This window comes from Pseudorca crassidens, chromosome 1 (genome assembly GCF_039906515.1).
Source record: "Pseudorca crassidens isolate mPseCra1 chromosome 1, mPseCra1.hap1, whole genome shotgun sequence".
Taxonomy (NCBI): Eukaryota; Metazoa; Chordata; class Mammalia; order Artiodactyla; family Delphinidae; genus Pseudorca; species Pseudorca crassidens.
The window spans coordinates 147,610,145-147,630,814 of record NC_090296.1 but is presented as its reverse complement, the minus strand read 5'-3'; the positions used below and the strand labels follow the sequence as shown (position 1 = coordinate 147,630,814).

The window sequence follows — 20,670 nt, the reverse complement described above, 5'->3', positions numbered from 1 at the left end:
GGGTATATGGGAAACATCAGTACCTTCCACTCAGTTTTGCTCTGAACCTAAAAAGTTTTAAGTCCTTTTTTAAAAAGGTGGGGAAGGGGAGAGAAGAGTTCAGGAAGAGCCTGGAAAGGTAAGCAAGGATCCTGGATGTCATCATCAATGCAAGGACAAGCCATTTAGGGATTTTGGTGGGAGGAGTTAAAAACTCTAATTTAGGCTTTAAGACAATCAGTTTGGCTGCTGTGTGGAGAATGAATCAAATGGGGACAGTGTTGGAAGCTGGGAGATCAGGACAGGAGGCTATTGTAGTTTAGGCCAGAGCTAATGCGGGGCTTAGACTAGGAAGGAAATCAGTGGAGACAGAAATGGTGGATTCAAAAGAGGCTTTGGAGGTAGAACTGACAGGACTTGACAATGGATTAGATGTGTGGATTGAAAGAGAAGAATCAAGAATGACTCCAGGGTTTTGTGGTGAGCAACTGGAAGCCGCTTTCTAGATGAAAAGATGTAGGAAGGAGAAACTAGTCTGAGGAACAAGACCACGGTTCATCTAAGCATATGAAGTCAGAGATGCCTGGCAGTGTCTGACGCTTAGTAGATGGTTAGGTTCATTTGCTACTGTTACTACCATTTTTGTTATGAACATAATAGGGTAGATGGAATACTAGGCATTCATTATGTTTACAATTTTTTTTTCCAGTGATCAAAGGAATGGGGTGGAATCCTATCCTTTCCCTACCATCCCCATACTGTCTCAGCAACCCGTCATAGTTCCCTGAATCCTCAGACCCATTACAAGCCGTGGGGGATTATACGTCAGACACACTCACTGCAGCTCTCCAAAGTCCACTCTGAAAAAGTCTGCTGGAACACATTCATGCTAATTAATTAATATATAAGTCATTGCTCCCAAAGACCCAAAACAATGAATTAGTTTTAATAAGAAAGGTCAGAGAACCTATCAATATTAGCCTTCCAAAGCAGTGACTCTCAAAATGGGGTCCCTGGGCCAGGAACATCAGCATCTCCTGGGAACTTGTTAGAAATGCACATTTTCAGGCCCTACCCCAGACCGACTGGATCAGACACTGTCATTGGGGCCCAGAACACTCTGTTTTAACAAGTCCTTCATGTGATTCCGATGCACTTTCAAGTTGGAGAACCACTGATCTAGAAAAACCACAAGTCATATATTGCAATCTTTTGATTCTACAGGGGCAAAATTTACACTATTTTAAATAAGTAAAACATAAGCTACAGGTGAGTAACACTCCCTAAAAAAATTTTACATTAAAATGATCAAAGACAATATTTCATCTGCGTGAACAAAAGTGCAGAAGAAAAAGATTACTGAGAGTGGTCGTGGCACATCCTTGAACCAGGGGTACAGGAAGTAGGTGTGGCTTACCTGACAGATGCCGCTGATACACATGTCCAAGGAGTCAGCATTGCAACGAGTTCCATCCAAGACCTTGGGTGCCAGCTCCACTACCAAGTTCTGTCCCCGTGCGTGACACTTGAGCGCACACGGGGCAGCGGGATCGTTGTACTCTGGAAGCCACTCATAATAACGTCCCTGATACTGAACATCATTGTAGGCTGAACACTGCTGGGCTCTGAAGTCCTCCGCATCCGGAGGGCAGTCCTGGGGGCAGAGAAAAAGGGCCACATGCACATCACCCAGTGAGATGGGCCAGCAGAAGGCTGAACAAGTGTACCTGAGTCTCATGACAGCAGACCCCAATTGCTTCTCTCCCCGAAGTCACTTCATTCCTTCACTTTTTTCTTTTTTTTTCCTTCAAAACAGAATCTGTAGTGTGGAATTCTACTGGTACCTCTGTGATAAAGGAGGGGATCATCTCATTTATTCTGATTATTTTTCCACCCAGGTTGTTTTCTCCAGTTAATGAAAGCTTACCATACTTAAATGCCAAATTTTGCTCTATTTTAACCATACTGAATATAAATTTTCAAATGCATTACACAACCTCCTTCTTTTTGAGACAAGGGAAAATGGAATGTTTCTGATTTTTCCAGGTGACCTAAGGTCTTCATAGGAAATATTAATTATCTTCCATGCCTTTAGGAGCCATTTCAATGTAAAGGATTGTTACTAACTGGCCCCAAACTGCTGTGCTCTGTGGGGACTTGTGTTTGTTTCATTGCTTCTGTCATTGTTATTTAGTTCATCACCTTTCCTCTGTTGTTTTCAGACCCCCAGCCATCGCTCTTTACTGGTACCCAGTGCCTGCATTCAACAGGCTCTAGAATGGAAAGAGATAATGAGGCTTTTTCAAATTCTGTCTACAACAAAAGCAAATAAATCCCAAGTTAATACCCCAAGGAGTTCTCATAATAATAGGACAAAGTGTTTGTACAAGTCTTGATGACTCAAGGGTCTTTTTATTTAATTACTAATCAGTCTCATCAGATATTTCCAAAGCAAGATGCTGGATGATAAAAATGTTACTTTACTCTTCAAAACTGAGCACACTGTGATGACCTAGAGGGATGGGATGGGGGGTGGGGTGGGAGGGAGGCTTAGGAGGGAAGGGATATATGTATACATATAGCTGAGTCACTTTGTCGTACAGCAGAAACTAACACAACATTTTAAAGCAAATATACTCCAATAAAAAAAACAAGAGGAAGGAGTCCTTGTAAGTTAGGCATAGAGAACAAAAATTGAGAAGCAACTCCAAAAAGCTGTAATGGCCATTCAGCAGTACCTAATAATGACTTCAAATCTACTTAAATCCAAACTAGAAAGTGATGAACAAGAAATAATGGCCACTCAACAGGGGGCTGCAAATAGACACAGGGGTAAAGTACTTTTGAAACTTTAGATAAGGGAGCTTATTATTTTTACAAGTTTCCCCAGAAGGACAAATCACCCCCAAAGTACAATAATGTTAGCTTAAAATTATTAGAAGACACTTGTTTTAGATTATATTATACTAATAATTGTTTTTCATTTATTTTTCCAAATAAGCCAATTAATTCTAAAAGCTCAGCAACGAACAAAGCAAAACAATAAGACAATTCAGCGTAAAGTTTATTTAAAATAGTCAGGGTTTCCCTGGTGTTGCAGTGGTTAAGAATTCACCTGCCATTGCAGGAGACACGGGTTCCAGCCCTGGTCCGGGAAGATCCCACATGCCACGTAGCAACTAAAGCTGAGTGAAAAATGCCAATCCCCCAATCTTACTCACATGATTACATCTTAAGCATCTCAACCACTGCACCCAGGGAAGCCCTGGAGTTATTCTTTATCTTGCCTGTGTCAATATCAATATCCTGGTCCTGATACTGTACTATAGTTTTGCAAAATCTTACCATTGTGGGAAACTGGGTAAAGGCAACATGGGACGTCTGTGTATTATTTCTTACAACCGTATGTATATCTACAATTATCTCAAATAAAATGTTCAATTAAAAAAAAACAAAACAAAAAAAAGTTGAGCACAAACTTCCCAATTAATGGGAATGAATTCATTGTATACAAACTTGACTACTTACATTACATGCTTTCATTTACATGGCATTCTTCCACTGTCAACACTACGTCTGTCTAGTCTGGTTCAGATGGGTTGCATGCCCTGGCTCAAGACAATCTAGGGATTCTTGTGTCTAAAGTTTAGTTGACATTTAGGAATCTTGGATGCCAAGCATCCATCTGCTCTCCTTTCCCTGAGAAGCATTTCTTCATATTAGTTAAGTTCAAGACAACACTTATTTATTAAATACACTTTATGGGTTTTGCCTAGGTGACATGCTGTAAGGAACACAAAAGAAGAATATAATCCATCAGTTACCCAGTGAGCTTGTTATCTTACTGGAGATGTAGCACCTATGTGCATGGAATACATTGAAACAGTGGGTTATTACTGGAATTTGTAGACTTACAGTAGGACTTTGCAATGAAGGACATAAAATTGTTATCCAAGAGTTAAATTGAAATGTGAATAATTGGAGTTAATAAGGAAAGAGTAAATCTAATAAGGAAACAATAGATCCTAGATCAGGAAGACCTGACTCAGTCAGGAGTGGGTAGCCAGCCTGGGAGGCATAGAAAAGAAGGAGGAGGAGGAGAAGGGAAAGAGATAGGGGGAGGGGAAGAAGGAGAGGGAGGGGAAAAGGGAGTAAAGCACAGCAGATAACAACCAACACCCATTTGAGGACCATTCTGAAGACAGGGGTCTCCTTTCCTCCCTAAAGCCGTGAGAATACATAAACCTGTATGGACAACTTAGGGAGAGAAGCCAAGACAGGAGGATTATCTAAGAAACTGAGTTTTGTGGGGTTTTTTGCGTTGCGCGGGCCTCTCACTGTTGTGGCCTCTCCCGTTGCGGAGCACAGGCTCCAGACGTGCAGGCTCAAGTGGCCATGGCTCACGGGCCCAGCCGCTCCGCGGCATGTGGGATCTTCCCGGACCGGGGCACGAACCCGTGTCCCCTGCATTGGCAGGCGGACTCTCAACCACTGCGCCACCAGGGAAGCCCTGAAACTGAGTATTTTTATTTAAGAGAGACAGACCATTACCTAAGAGATGATTTATATAATAGGAGTGGACCAAGCTTTAATTTGGGTTACATATTTAATTTTCCTCCTAGATAAGCAGTGACTAGGGACTCAGGAGAAACACCATTTCTGTATAAGCAAATTTGAACATTTTATCTTCATATCCATGTTATAGTATGAGTTAAATTTCGTGATCCTCTTATATAACAAATGCCAAATTTTCCAGCATAAAAATAAATTATTGTAGGTGGCTACTATCAGCTAGAATAAGCAAATGATGCATCATGAATAAGTAACATTTCAGAAGGCATCTGAAGGATGATGTGATGTGAATAGGACAAGATATGAGAAACGATATAAGGAAAAAAGAAACAGCAAAAATAAATTCAGTATCTATGAGGCACAGCCTTGTCCAGCCAGGGTGAAACTTGTGAGTTGAATAAGATGTAAATCTTACCATCTTTTGGAGGTCCTGAAATGCAAGTAAGAGGAATTAAAAGCAATAGGGATCCACAGAGGAGAGCAACATTAAAAAGGGATAGAATAGGTAGCATTTTAGGAGGGCCAGTATGGTAGCAAGATGGACTGGAGTTCTGCACATAGATTTGAGAGGAAGTGGCCCTAGCCCAGAGTAGAAGAAATGGCAATGGAAAAAAATAAAAAAATAAAAATCCTCTAAGAGAAAACTGTCAGAAATTAGCCATTCATGGGATCCAGAGTATAAAAGATCTTTCAAGGGTCACATCAAATGTCACCTCTTCTGGAAAGCTGTCAGGGAGCCCAGGGACCCCACTGTGCAGAATTAACCATGCCTCCCTCTGTGCCCATATAAAAAATGTGTTCATGCTACAAAAACACTCTTACCAAATGATGATACACTTATTTTTTAAAATATGTTCCCTTTGCTTTCTCCCAGCTTTACCTTTAATTTCATATACCCTGGTATAAAAACATACAAGTAGTGAGTGAATTCAGGCATTAGGCCTCCTTGCTGACATGCATGACTGCCCTTGGAACTTCTCCACTTGCTCTATATGCCCCTAATAAGGATAATTCTTTCCTGAGGCCTCTGGGGCCCAGCCCTGGCTGGAAGAGCCCATGCTGAGTGCTGATCGGAGGGTCATGTCTGAAGATGGCGGTTACCTGGAGCCCCAGTACTGCACATAGGCATGTTCTGTTCCCCTAATCTCCCTGGCCCTTCAGCCCAAAGTCCCATCTCCCCTGACAGAATGAATGCAGGAGGAGCCGCGGAACCGATGCCTGATTTCTCAGGGAGGGAAGTGTGGTCCTCGTTTCCTGGTCATGCCTCCCACTCTGCCACGTGAAGCATGGGTTCCTACATACCACGAGTGGAATTTCTTTGTCTATGAGCTCTGAATGCACGTCCCTAACACATCCAGACTCCATAACAAAAGAACTTTCAATCGTTCCTTGAATGCCTGGAACCTGCTTTTTTCCCAGGTTCCCTGTCTTCTGCTTTTTTTCCCCTGTCTTCCGCTGACGCTGACGTGGGCAGAGGTCAGAAATGTAGCTGTCAGGGTCGTTAAGCCAGATCCTCCCCTGTGCTGGGGATCCCTCCTGGGCTGCTGGAGTGGAAGGCCCATGGGCATGGAGGACATCATTTCAGTTGCCTCTGCCTCCAGCTCCCTCCCTGCCCTTCTCTGACCTTTGTCCCTGGCCAGCTGTGCATATTCAGAAGGCCCTTCCTACTGTTCTCGGGGTTGAAGTTTCTATAATGGTATAGGAAAGTGTAATGTTCCTGCAATTACCTCTGCAATTCATGTGCTCCTGGGCTGTTAGAAGTGACCTTGCTGCTGTCTGGGTGTCATGTCATTATCTGACAAAGCTCGAGACCTCTTCACACTTCTTTCCAAGAAGCATGATGTTCCTGTGCTATGCGGCTGCTTCCCACTAGCTATCTATTTTACGTTTGGTAGTGTATATATGTCCATGCCACTCTCTCACTTTGTCCCAGCTTACCCTTCCCCCTCCCCATATCCTCAAGTCCATTCTCTAGTAGGTCTGTGTCTTTATGCCTGTCTTACCCCTAGGTTCTTCATGATATTTTTTTTTTTCTTAAATTCCATGTATTTGTGACCGCCTGGAGGGGTGGGATAGGGAGGGTGGGAGGGAGGGAGACGCAAGAGGGAAGAGATATGGGAACATATGTATATATATAACTGATTCACTTTGTTATAAAGCAGAAACTAACACACCATTGTAAAGCAATTATACTCCAATAAAGATGTAAAAAATAAATAAATAAATAAACGAATGAATAAATAAATAAAAAGAAGCATGATGTTGTAGCAGAGTGATCAAGAGCGCGCACTTCCAAGGAGCCTGGAACCTGACTGCCTGGGATTAAATTCAGCTCTGTGACCCTGTGCAGGTTACCTAAATTTCCTTCCCTGTAAAAGTGGAGATAAAAATAACACCTACTCTGTAGGGATTATGAGGATTAAATTTATTTATTCATGAAAAGGCACTCAGAACAATGCCTAGCATTTAAGAAGTACTTAATAACTCTGAGCTATCATTGTTGCTATTAATATTATTACTGATCTTGGGTAGGGGTTAGAAAGCTGATACACATATGACAAACTCCATGGTCCGGAGGGAGGCTGAGAGCCTGAGCCTTCAAATAATCACGTGGAGGGACAGAAGAATTAGCAACCTCGGGAACAGGACTGAATGTCAGGTCTCTGGGGCTCACCGGCGGTGTCTTCTGCTTCTCCATAAAGCACAATTCACCTCCCTATGTGGCCATTGATGGTGACATCGCTTGGATGGGAATGGGAGATCCTGCGCTCCCATCAGATGGGATGCTCAAGTCCCCAGAAGTATAGGTGTGAGCATCTTTGAATCACGAAGCAAGTTTCCCTCCAAAGAGTGCCTGACCTGGGAATCACTAAAGGCAGCTTCCTTCAAAAGAGTGGGTGATGAGCCCCATCCCCAGGGAAAGGGGAGCCACTGACTAGTGAACGAGCATGGTGCATCTTCAGTGAGGCCATTGGAAGACAGGGAGAAGCAACAGCAGGGTTCACAACTCAGTTCTCTCTCCACTTGAGATAGGCTGCAGAGTAGTTCCCACCCCCGCTCTCTGGACTCCTTGGGGTGATAAGAGAGATGAAGATTTCAAGAGGGTTATTCTAAATCCCTAACTAATAAAGCAGGAAGCATCTCCAGGAATGATATGTAAAAAAAGAAAAAACAAGATGTGACCATATTCATACACTGAGTTCACTGTGGTTACAACCACTTACGGCACTTGACGCCCTTGAAACGTTTCTATGTTATATTCCATGGAATATACCCGTATAATCACTCCTGTAAAGGAACAGACTTCTTACAGATCATGGACACTGCAGCTGGGACTGCGTTTATCCACATATGGTCTACAGCAGGGCTTGAGTATCACGGCTGCAGACACTTGGCGCATGGAGATGGAGGGGTGTCCTGAACACCACAGATGTGAAAGACCTGCCACAGGGCTCCCTTATTTCCCTGTGAGGAATTTTGTTGGAAACTCTGCACTTGCAATGGCAAGCACAGAAATTAATGTCATTTTCTTATGAAATCTCTCTACGGACTCTCTTAGGACACCAAGTCTGAGAAATAGAAGACGGTGACATTTTCACTGCTGTCCTCCCCCACTAGCTCCCACCTCCTAAGCATCTATTTCTCACCAGCCTGGAGGCTGTAAAGGTTTCTGCAGACTCTTCCGAGGGGACATCAATTAGAGACCATGTGTACTCCCAAGACCCTCGGAGCCTCAGGGGCATCAGATCTTCACTCAAGCGCACCAAAGTTCTAACCATTGCAACTAATATGCACCAATTTTAGTAGATTATATTTTATCTCTACATTGCATGGCACAACACTCCTAGACCCTTATAACACTTGTGTTGAAAAGATGCCTTTTTGGAACTAGCTAGAGCAGAGTCAGTCTCTCTCTCTCTCTCTCTCTCTCTCTCTCTCTCTCTCTCTCTCTCTCACACACACACACACACACACACACACACACACAGAGAGAGAGAGAGAGAGAGAGAGAGAGACAGAGAGACAGAGAGAGAGAAACCCTAGAATGAAACCTCAGAATGGAACTAGCTAGAGCAGTCTCTCTCTCTCTCTCTCTCTCTCTCTCACACACACACACACACACACAAACAGAAAGAGAGAGAGAGAGACAGAGAGAGAGACAGAGAGAGAGAAATCCTAGAATGAAATCTCAGAATGTAATATCTTGATCTGGACATTTAAAATGAATTCCCCTAGATAGCTTCACAGAGTATTCCTTGATAGCATATTGTTGTGAAATTTATTCTGGAATGACTGCAAGGAATTTGCCAGACCAATTTGTCTGAGAAGCCGAGCTGTCCCATTGTGTTAATCAGAATAATGCAACTTCCCCAAAGATGGTCAAAACCTAATCCCTAGGACCTGCGAATAGGTTACCTTACATGGCAAAAGGGGCTTTGCCCAAAGCATCCTTTGACTAAGGTTAAGGACCCTGAGAGGGGGAGATTATCCAGGTGGACGAACGTTGCTCAGCTGTGATCACAGGCAGATGTGACTACATAAAAATGGACAGAGAGATGCAATGTTGCTGGCTTTGAAGTTGGAAAAAGGGGCCACAAGCCAAGGAATGTGGGCAGCCTCTAGAAACTGGAAAAGACAAAGAAATGGATTCTTCCCTAGAGATTCCAGAAGGAATGCAGCCCTGCCAACATCTTAATTTTAGCCCAGTGAGACCCATATCAAATTCTGACCTCCAAAACTGTAAGATAATAAAAAATTTGTATTGCTGTAAGCCAAGTTTGTGGTAATGTGTTGCAGCAGCAATTAAAAAATAAAATGTACCCAGGCAAAAGGTAGTAGATGGAAACGTCTTGTGTGTAAAACCCTGAGGCTGCTAATACATCCACGTGCTGGTGTAAGAATGAATGCCAGGGGACTTCCCTGGTGGTCCAGTGGTTAAGACTCCACGCTTCCAATGCTGGGGGCAGGGGTTCAATCCCTGGTCGGTGAACTAAGATCCCACATGCTGTGTGGTGAGGCCAAAAATAAATAAACAAAATTAATTAATTTAATTTAAAAAAACAAGAACGAATGCTAGACTCTGCTTGTACCTAAATGCCAGCCTGTGTCTGTGCTTGGTCAACCTCTCTCCCTCCTTCATCCCCACCTGGATTCCAGCTCATTTAATTGTGCAACCACGTGCATGTGTATCTCTCCATTCCTCAAGTCCATCCTGTCATAGGACATGTGAAACCTATTTGCTTTGTCTCCCAAAATCCCTCCTAGGACATAGCGGCCACAAATCTGGCTACCTCAGGGCTGGGTGATATTGGATTTTGAGTGCTCTATAAATAAGCACGATTTTCCCCACCAAAGTTTGAGAGAGAAACGTTTCTGCTTTGCCACTGATTAAAACAGACTGAAAACGTGGCTCGAGCTCCACAGACAAAAGGTCCTGCTAACACTGCCTATTCTCCACTCCCCAAGTCTAGAGCTTGAGGCTGTCCAACGAGGAAAAGTTTGGGTCCATAGAACAGAAATGCTTACCCAGGACTGCTGTCTCACACTGGCCCAGGACAGAGAAGGAACAGAGATGGGCAGTCCCTCCAGTAAGTGAAACATTTAAAATAAATGACATAGCTAATTGAGAAAAATGGATTTTTTAAATAAAAAACCTAAATCTGGGCTTCCCTGGTGGCGCAGTGGTTGAGAGTCCGCCTGCCGATGCAGGGGACACGGGTTCGTGCCCCGGTCCGGGAAGATCCCACATGCCGCGGGGCGGCTAGGCCCGTGAGCCATGGCCGCTGAGCCTGCGCGTCCGGAGCCTGTGCTCCGCAATGGGAGAGGCCAAAAGAGTGAGAGGCCTGAGTACCGCAAAAAAAATAAATAAATAAAAATAAAAACGCCTAAATCTCACTTAGATCTTCAGACTTTCAGAATTTCCTTTGAATTCCTGTCATTTTGATTTGGGTGTATATCACAAACAACCGAAATGTTTTACGTAGAAAATAGGATTGGTGCTTTCTGACATTTTATTTTGCATTGCACATTTGTATATTTGAATTTTAGTTTTTGTTTGTGTTGATCACTGTAGAATGAGAGCAAGGTTTACAAACCCTTCCTCAGGTGTGGTTTTCTTGAGTCACCTACAGTACTCCTTAACACAGTTTGCAGGGAGTGGGACAGGTGTTTTGGAGCAGGAGAAACAGCACTAGACAAGTTCAAGTTCAATGCTTCCTTTGCAGCCTTTGGAAAATAATTTCACCTCCCCCGGCCCCAGTCCCCTCATTTGAAATAAAGAAATAACCACACCTCGTATGCCAACATCTCAGAGACAGTTGTGAGGGTCAGGTGAAATCCTACACACAGAGCACTTTGAACTTTGAAGGCATTTACAAGAATTAGGTATTGTTTCTATGAATTCAGAAATTATTAAATGCTTACCAAATTAGATCATACATGCGAAGTGGCCTAAAAGGGTAGTATAAATGGCAGGTATGAGATACACAAAACCTGTTGTCAATTAAATGAATATTCAAATTTTCCACAATGAGTACCAAGAGGCCATCAGCTTTACGGTACATAATAACTTCAAACATGAACATATTTTATGGGATTATATATTTTTATTACATATGGAACTTACATGATTGCTGCACGTCTTGTATCGAATATTCTGCCCTTCACAATTCCTGAGGAAAAAAAAGAAAATAAGGATTTCATGGAAGTTGCAAGTAGGAAAGAAAATACAAGTGAAAACGAGGCACACATAAAACTTTTATTAGTGCCCATTACCTCAAAGACTCAAAGTTTAAATTCTAAGAAATAACTTTCAAGGATCAGGAGGCCAAAAAGTCTCATGGAAGTGTCACATTAAATACAGTGAATTCTTTAGTTGAATTAATGTAATAATATTACTTAAGCACAGTTTTTACCCTAGGGTCTATATAACCACTGAAATTAATGTACACTGTGTGTGTGTGTGTAATGTGTACATATATGTTTTCTTTTTCTATGAAAAAGAAGGTAAAACTACAGGCAGAAGTATTTGTGTAGCACGTCCCTGAAAGGGAATTTCTCTTCCTCACTCACTGAGGTCACCAAGTTAGCCGGGCCCTCTATAACCTCCCTCTCTAATCAGTACAATGGTCTCTGTCAGAAATTTGCCTGAGGCAATGCTTATATCTTACTTCAGCCACCAGCCTTATTAAACAAATGCTACAAAACATAGTGTTGGGGCGGACTTCTTAGGATACCGATCCTCTAGGATCTGAAGTCATATACGCATGTATGTATATGCTTGAGAATCCTCCAGGGATGACCTCCAACCACTTGCTTTGGGACCCAGCCACTCATCTTCCAGGCAAGCTTTCCTTTTGGATGTTTGGAATTCTATCTGGCAGGTCCTTTCCTCAGTGCAGTGCTTGCTGCTCTGTATTTTACATTAACTCCTTAAAGATAATTCATCTGTGAATGGGACCTTTCCCAGTTTTTCCACGGAGTTATGTTTTTACCCTTTATGTGTCCCTGGCCAATTCAATGGCAAATTTGGAGCAAGAAAAGCTAAACACAGGCTTAACTCGCCATCTTGAATTAAAAGTCAAGCGTTAATTTGTTTTAGAATAGTTAGTCCTGGAAGAAGAGAACTTTTTTTTTGGCTGTGTTGGGTCTTCATTGCTGCGTGCGGGCTTTCTCTAGTTGCGGCGAGTGGGGGCTACTCTTCGTTGCGGTGCGCGGGCTTCTCACTGCGTTGGCTTCTCTTGTTGCACAGCACGGGCTCTAGGCGCGAAGGCTTCAGCAGTTGTGGTGCTCGGGCTCAGTAGTTGTGGCTCGCGGGCTCTAGAGTGCAGGCTCAGTAGTTGCGGCGCACGGGCTTAGTTGCTCTGCGGCATGTGAGATTTTCCCAGACCAGGGCTCAAACCTGTGTCCCCTGCATTGGCAGGCGGATTCTTAACCACTGTCCCACCAGGGAAGTCCCTGGAAGAAGAGAACTTTTAAAAAGTGGATCCAAAGAGAGCCTTTTTTGCTGGTGTGATTTAAATATAAGCCTATATGAAATGACTGAACAAGTCTATTTCAGCAGCATATAACTCACTGCACATACTTTCTGACGATTCTATTTTTATCAATTACAAAAAGAGTAAGTGAAAACTACTAATGTGCCAAGAAGTATAAAGGAGGAAAACCAAGCATTAATCCCATCATTGGGACTTCCCTGGTGGTCCAGTGGTTAAGAATCTGTCTTGCAATGCAAAGGACACCAGTTTGATCCCTCATCGGGGAACTGAGATCCCACATGCCTCTGGTCAACTAAGCCCAAGTGCCACAACTACTGAGCCTGCTCGCTCTGGAGCCCATGAGCCCGTGGCAACTAATGAGCCTGCAGGCCACAACTAGAGAGAAGGCCACGCACCGCAACAAAGAGCCCGTGCGCCACAACAAAAGATGCCACGTGCCACAACTAAGACCTGACACAGCCAATAAATAAATATTTTAAAAATCCCATCATCAAGACCTTTACCCTTAATAATCTGGCATTTCATCTTCCAGGGTTTCTGCCCTGATTTATTTACAGTTGTGAAATCATACAGCCCATTCAACTTCGTATTCATTTTAATCTCATATTATAGCCTTTTCCCATTTTATTAATAATTCCTTGGGAAAAAATTGTTTAATGACTACATAATAGTCCATAATACAGACATTACTTGTTTTGTAGTTTGTTTTGTTTTGTTTTGTTGTTTTTGCGGTACATGGGCCTCTCACTGTTGTGGCCTCTCCCATTGCGGAGCACAGGCTCTGGACGCGCAGGCTCAGTGGCCATGGCTCACGGGCCCAGCCGCTCCGCGGCACGCGGGATCCTCCCAGACCGGGGCACAAACCCGTGTCCCCTGCATCGGCAGGTGGACTCCCAACCACTGCGCCACCAGGGAAGCCCCTTTTTTTGTAGTTTTGAATTTGAATTTTTTTAATTGTGGTAAAATACACGTAACATAAAATTTACCATCCTAACCATTTTTAAGTATACTCTTCAGCATTGTAAGTATATTCACATTGTTCTACAGACATTACCTTTTGTGGGTACTTGTGCTGCCTCTTCTTTTTCCCTACTTTTAAATTTTACATACATTAAAATTCACTTTTTGGGGGTGCACAATTTCATGCGTTTTCACAAACCCATACAACTGTGTAAGCACTACCACAATCAACATGTGGAACAGCTCCATCACCCCATAAATGCCCTCAGGTTGCTCCCTTGTAGTCAACTTCTCTCCACCCTCAGCCTCTGGCAACCACTGGTCTGTTTTATGCCCCATTAATTTTGCCTTTTCCAGAATGCCACATAAATGGAATCATACAGTGTATAGTTTTTTGAGACTGACTCCTTTCACTTAACGTAATACATAAGAAATCCACCCATGTTGTTGCGTGTATCCATAGTCTGCTCCTTTTTAATTGCTGAATAGTATTCCACTGTGTGTATGTACAACAGTTTATTTACCCATTCACCAACTGGATATTTGGGTTGTTTCCAGCTTTTAGCAATTATGAAATAGAATGTTGTAAACATTCACATACAGGTTTTGTGTGAACATAACTTTTCATTTCTCTTGGGCAAATACTAAGAAGCAGGATTGCTGAGCTGCTTATTTTATATAATAATGCTTTGCTAAGCATCTTTATGCTTTCATTTTTGTTCACATTTAGGATACATATCTAGAAATGGATAACAAATGCCATTCCTTTTATCTTATGACTTCTTCATGTATGCGTTTTTAACTCTTGGCTGGCTAAGTATTATTTGATTGATTGTTTTTTCAAGAAGGGTAAATGTCTCCCATATTATTATTAAACTTTGTATTTCACATAGGAAAGGCAAGGCAGTAAGATATATTACTTTTTTCATGTTCCTTTTTCCTCAAAACTGTAGACACGCTTCATTGACCTTTGACATTTAGACTCCCAGAAGAGAAGTCTGATTTTTATTCTTTTGTACATGTGTTTTATTTTTCTGCCTGGAAGCATATAGTGTTTTGTTTTGTTACTATTTGAAGTAAAAATTATAGTCAGGGTGTACCTAGTTGTGTGTTTATTTTCATTGATTTTGACTAAAAATGGTTGGCCTTTTTGACTAGAATACTCAAGGTCTTTACTTGCAGTGCCACATATTATTCTCAGATTATAATTTTGATTACTGCTCTTGTTCCAAGAATATCTGTAAATCTTAAGTTAGAGTCCCCTTTCTCCGCTCCTATTATTTCCTTATTGAGCTATGATTTTCTCTAATATACATCTCATTTGTTTGACCTTCTCTTATACTTCCAAGAAATCTCCTACAGATATCCCTCCACATGACTGATTTTCTTTTTCCTGTAGTGATTATTTTGTATTTTATCGTCTGGTATGCTTTTTTTTTTTTTTTCCGGCCATGCCACACAGCTTGTGGGATCTCAGTTCCCTGACCAGGGACTGAACCTGCGCCATGGCAGTGAAAGTGAAAGCCCAGAATCCTAACCACTAGGCCACCAAGGAACTCCACTGATACACTTTTTGATACTGCTTTTTCTTTCTTTGCAATCCTTCTTAAACTCACCCTTCTCCATCCACATCTCATACCATCCTCAGCTTACTTTCTGCTCCAATTGCATCATGTACCTCAGTCTCTTCATATCTGTTTTCTGGGAGGTGCAGTCCCTAATGGGATTTAGAAAGTATACAGGAGAAAGGCATTTTGCAGTGGAAAGAACAGCACTACGGCTGCCTCCAAAAGCATTACCTAAATGATACTTAAATTTCTGAACTGGAATACAGACAAAGTGTCCAATTAGTTGCCTCTTTTTAATATAGTTCTCTTGACTTGTAGTTTAGAACACCTTCCTAGATTATCACAATAGTCTGACCCAGTCTTAGTGTTTTCTAACACTGTATATTTCCATCTTTGTGACTCATCAGAGGTATAGGACTTGCAAATTTATTAAACTCTCAGCCAGGCTACATTAAATTTTAAACATTCTAGAAGCACCAAACTGGGAGTCTGGCAGGAAAAATGTATTAGGGTGGAGAAAATTTATTAGGGTGGAGTCATATATCCTTTTGACCAACCTCTCTTGGTCAAAAGGATGTGACTCCATTCTCCTGGGAAACAACAGCTATGCCAGTGGACAAGGTCATTTACTTACATGACTTATTTCATTGTGCTTATTATGTGTGGATAAAAGAAGAAAATAAATTACATAAAAAGTGAAAGGGTAATTTGAAGTACTCTGCTTTTTTTGGAAAAGCCCCAGTTGAGGAAAGCAGCTAATAGATGAGGGAAGTGATAACCAAAATCTTCTTGTATTATGCTGACTTATAACCCAAAAGCTTTTGATTCCAATTTCAAGGGGGCAGGTAAATTACAAAAAACATGGCTTAAGAGAGTATTTGAATTGATCTAAATACGGGAATATAAAAACTGTGGAAACTTACAAAGAATGACATTTTCTTTAAAAGTGTATTAGAACTTCAGAAATAATTTTTCAGATGCATTTTTAGTAACTGTTTAATTTTAGTTACTTAAACGAAAAACAAAACCAATTTTGAAAAATTCAACACTAAGAGAAAAGAACATATTTGCTGATGGCAGCTCGTGTCTCAGGCCTGCCGTGTAGACCGTATGGTCGTGGTCTACACCCCACTGCCATCTGCTATGTCCTAGTTGTGAGGCACTAACTTGCATCTTGAGTGTTGGGCCTGAAAATCTAAACCTAAAATGTAAGTATATCTCTACTAAAAATGCTACTATAACTGCAGCAAAGTGATATGAAAAAAGGAGCATTTCATTGCATGAATTCTCAAAATAGAAAGTAGCGTTTTGGACACATTCCTTCTCCAATGACTTCTTATGGTGAACCTACTATGTACTAGGATGTGGATATAAAGATGCAGTAGGATTATCCCTCAATTCCTTTAATAAGTCAGCAGTAAGGCTGTTTTTTTTTTTAACCCAACCATCTGGTGGACATTTTTCATGTTCTACTTCATTTTGTCCAACCTAACACACACTGAACCCACTGACTGGCCTCTGTTGATGTGGAATGCTTTGGTTACAATTTAGTGTGAAAATGAATGGCCACTTTATGAAACAGGCATAAAATGAAATGCAAGTTATTTTAAAGTTAAGGACACTGGAGTCCTAATTCCCCAAGCAGGAACCTGCCAGCTTATTCTGGAAATAATTCCTTTGGCTCAAAGCAACTGAGCTGCAGAAATATTACTTCCAAGTTTTTAATTCCATTCTAATTATTATTTGCAAGAGCTAATGGTTATCAGAAGTATATGAAAATTCAAGAACATCATTTCACAATTATGTATTTTCTATCCACTACAACATTCATAACACCCTGAAATTGAAGATTTTTGAAGCCATAAATTTATGAATATATAAAAAACATATGTTGATTCCACATGAGGATACATTAAAAACATTAATAAAATTTCCCTGGAGTTTATAGCACCATAATTTATTGCATTCATTTGCTGATGCACTGACTCAAATACTAGTGTCTTAAAAACTAAGAAGCATGTGTTTTGAAGAATAGAAATATATTAATTTTTTAAAATAGCAGTTAAACCTGTCTTTCCCATGGTTGGCACTTGACTAGAATATCAAATTGCAAATTTCTGCGAGAGAAAGAGACATTCTGGCTGGCGTATGGTTTGCAGCGCAAAAGAACTGAGTGTGTATTTAAATGTAATTAAATTCTGAAATAACTTTATCCACAAAGAAAGAAATGAGCAAAATTGCCACACTCACTCCCTTTCCTAAATCATAAATTTAAAGGGGCACACTGATAAAAAGAGAAGGCATTGAAAGGTCTTCTAAAGCTTTGGGAGAGCTTTTTGTCTGTTTTTTATGTAACCACCTCCACATACCTCTTCCAAGAAAAATCGACCACAAAAGCTCAATATTTATGAAGAATTTAATGAGAAGCTGTTCCAGGATAAGGAGACCTGATAAGCTTTCCAAGGGAAGTAGGTTTCCTTCTTAACAATCACAGAGCACTTCCAAAATTACAGTGAAACGTCTCAATATGGGAGTGGGTATGTTAGGTTTGGGGCTGCCTAAAAGGTGGGGAGCAGGAAAGACAGAATTATTAACAACCCTACTGCCTTTCCTTTGAAGTAATCTAATTTAATTTTTATGCAGAGAAATAACGTTACTGTCCCTGTTTCTTATCAGAATCATGGAAAGACTGGGTGCACCACAGGCCTGGCCTTATGCCAGGAACCAAGCTGGAGAACAAATATTGCCTCACCATACACTTTTCTTAATGTACATACCTCAGAATACACTATTCTCTCATTTAATTTTATTTTTATATTTGGTTTAAGATCTTCCCTAGCTTCAGATATGTATTCAAACTAGATGAGCCCGGGGAGCAAGCAAAAATTTGGAGATTCCCAGGCCTAAAGGTAAATTTTAAAATATAGGTTAGGATGTGTACACAAGCAGACTAAAGAATACTGCGTTAAGTCCTAAAAAATGAAAAAGTCAAGCAAGTACTACTTCAGGAATGGTGACTCGAAACACAGTAGCAATATTTAGGATAGAGCTGTTTTGGGGTTCCTACAATTATTTTATTATGAAATGTTTTAAGTCCAAAAAAGGTCGGGAGAATGATGCAAACTCATGTACACACCAATAAGCGTCATCATTTCTTGAAAGTTTTCTTCAGATTTATTTTTAAGACATGTGTCATTACAAATATGGTGGAAGCCCCCTGCCAAACCTCCTCAATCTTATTCTCCTGCCTCCCTCCCTTTGGTTAGAGGTAACTAAGTAAATGGTATCATAATTTACATAACGTTTCACAGCTTTTTTTTTTTTTTGTCCCAACACTATGTTTTTGAAAATATCCATGTTGATAGACGCATCTCTAATTCATTCATTTTTATGGCTCTAGAGTAATCCAATTTATAAATATAGCTCAATTTATCAATTCTTTCTACTTTTTATTGATCAATTTTCCTAAAAGTCTATGAAGATTTAGGTTGGTTCTGCAATGAGCAATCTTATACAATCACCTAGGGTACATTTGCACACGTTTCTCTGGGATATATACCCTAGTGGGACTGTTCTGTTGTGGGCATTTACAGCTTCACTAGTACCAGATAATGACAAACTGCCCTTTAAAGTGGGAATACCAATTTTCACCCCCATTAGTAGTGCAGAAAAGTTCTTGTTTTTACACATCTAGGGCAATATTTGGCATTTTTAAACTTTAAAAAGTTTCCCAGTCTGAAGAATATGAAATATCTCACTTTGTAATTTTTGCATTTTTTTTGTTAATGAGGTTAATATTTGTTTTTGACTATGCAGGTTCCCCTTCTGCGAATTTCCTGTTCATATCCTTCTCCCATTCTTCTACTAGTTTGCTTTGCTTTTGTTTTATTGTATTTAAATATCTCAGACACTAATCCCTTATTGGTTATATTCATTATCAAGATTTTCTCCCATTCCATGCTCTTCTTTTGGTTTATGGTATATATTTTTACAATGCAAAACCTGCTTAAACTTATAAATATTTTCCTTCCCAACTTATGCTCTTTTTGTCTTAGTTAAGGCATAATTCACTACCCACAGATCATACAGATATTCTCCTATATATTCTTCTTCTAAATGTTTTCAAGATTTGCTTTTCATAAGTATATTTTAATCCACCTGGAATTTACTCTTTAATAGATGGACATTTTCTAATATTTTCCTTTGGATATTAATAATCATATTTGAACCTCATGTATTGAATATTCATCTTTTCTCCACCATTTTTTAAATTGTGGTATAATTGGCATATAACATTAGATAGTTTCAGGTGTAATTACACAAATTTTTCATGACATCTTGAAATCCTACATATGCATGCTTCTGTTTCTGGGCTCTTGATTTTCCTACGTTGGCCTATTTGCGCCCATCTTACTACTATAGTTAAATTTTTTTTTAATGTTAGTGTTTGGGCAAGTCTTTTGTTCTCCTTCAAAACTGTTTTTATAATCTTTGCACTTCCATATGACTCTTGAAATTACATTTAATTTAAATATAATTTAGGAGAAACTGGCATTTTTATGATATTGAGGCTTCCTAACATGAACATATTATATATCTCCGTTTATTTAGGTGAGCTTTTAAATATTTCGTAAAGGCCTTGTATATCTTTTATTGAATTTATTACAAGGTACCTTATATTTTTTAAGTAGCAAAAACGGTGTCCTTTTGAAATCTGCTTTCTTATTAGTTTTTCCTACTGTGTAAGCATATAGTTGTTATTTGTGCACTAACTTTGTTTCCAATAATCTTAATGAATTCTTTCATTAGTCCTATTATTTTATGTGTAGATACTCTTGGATATTCTGTCTAGACAATCAGGTAGTCTATGAATAATGAGAGTTTTGCTTCTTCCTTTCTAATTGTTATACTTTGTATTTCTTTTTCTTGCCTTATACTGACTAGGACCTCATGTACAATAATGAATATGAACAATGACAGTAGCCATTCTTATCTCATATCTAATGTTAAAGAAAATGCAGTAACATTCTATAGACTAAGAGAGTACATCTCTATTCCTAGTGTGAGAAGATTTTTCATTTCAATTATGAATGTGTTCATTTTATCAAATGCCACTTTTGCATCGATTTAGATAACTGTATGACTTTTCTCTCTTAAATTTTCCATGCTGTGCCGGCTGGTGCTTGCAAATATTTCCATGTGTATTATCTATTTTAGATTGCAAGCTTATCATAAGCAGGGCTCTATTGATAGGGATAGGAATCCTACACAGCCTGGCTTGGTGACCCGTCTCTCCATATCTTTTACTACTGCAGTAACCTCAGGGCTGTCAAGGGTAACAAAACTACTTTTCATATTAATTTCTCACCTCCAGGCTTCCACAATCAAATGGGATATAAACATCCAACTCAATATATACAACATATGGAGATCAATATGCATGCACCTCAAATTCTTGGGAGAGTAGGTCCATTGTTCCAAAGTGGAAAATTTTTTCATTTAATGTTGAGACCAATATATTTAAATTTCCTATGTTGGTGTAGGGCTTTTATTTTTTTCCAGTCCATCTGTTTAGTAAGTATATAGACCTCAAC

At 40.2% G+C, this 20,670-nt stretch overlaps 1 protein-coding gene across 1 annotated transcript in view; it reads right to left on the bottom strand.

Annotated features, from left to right (window-relative positions):
- ADAMTSL3 (ADAMTS like 3) overlaps nt 1-20,670 on the bottom strand; it is a 366,545-nt gene that overhangs the window by 217,009 nt on the left and 128,866 nt on the right. Inside the window, exons 5-6 of the mRNA XM_067698448.1 lie at nt 11,177-11,222; nt 1,397-1,633 (exon numbers count right to left, since the gene is read on the bottom strand). Coding sequence (XP_067554549.1) covers nt 1,397-1,633; nt 11,177-11,222 — 283 coding nt within the window. The remainder of the gene's footprint in view (nt 1-1,396; nt 1,634-11,176; nt 11,223-20,670) is intronic.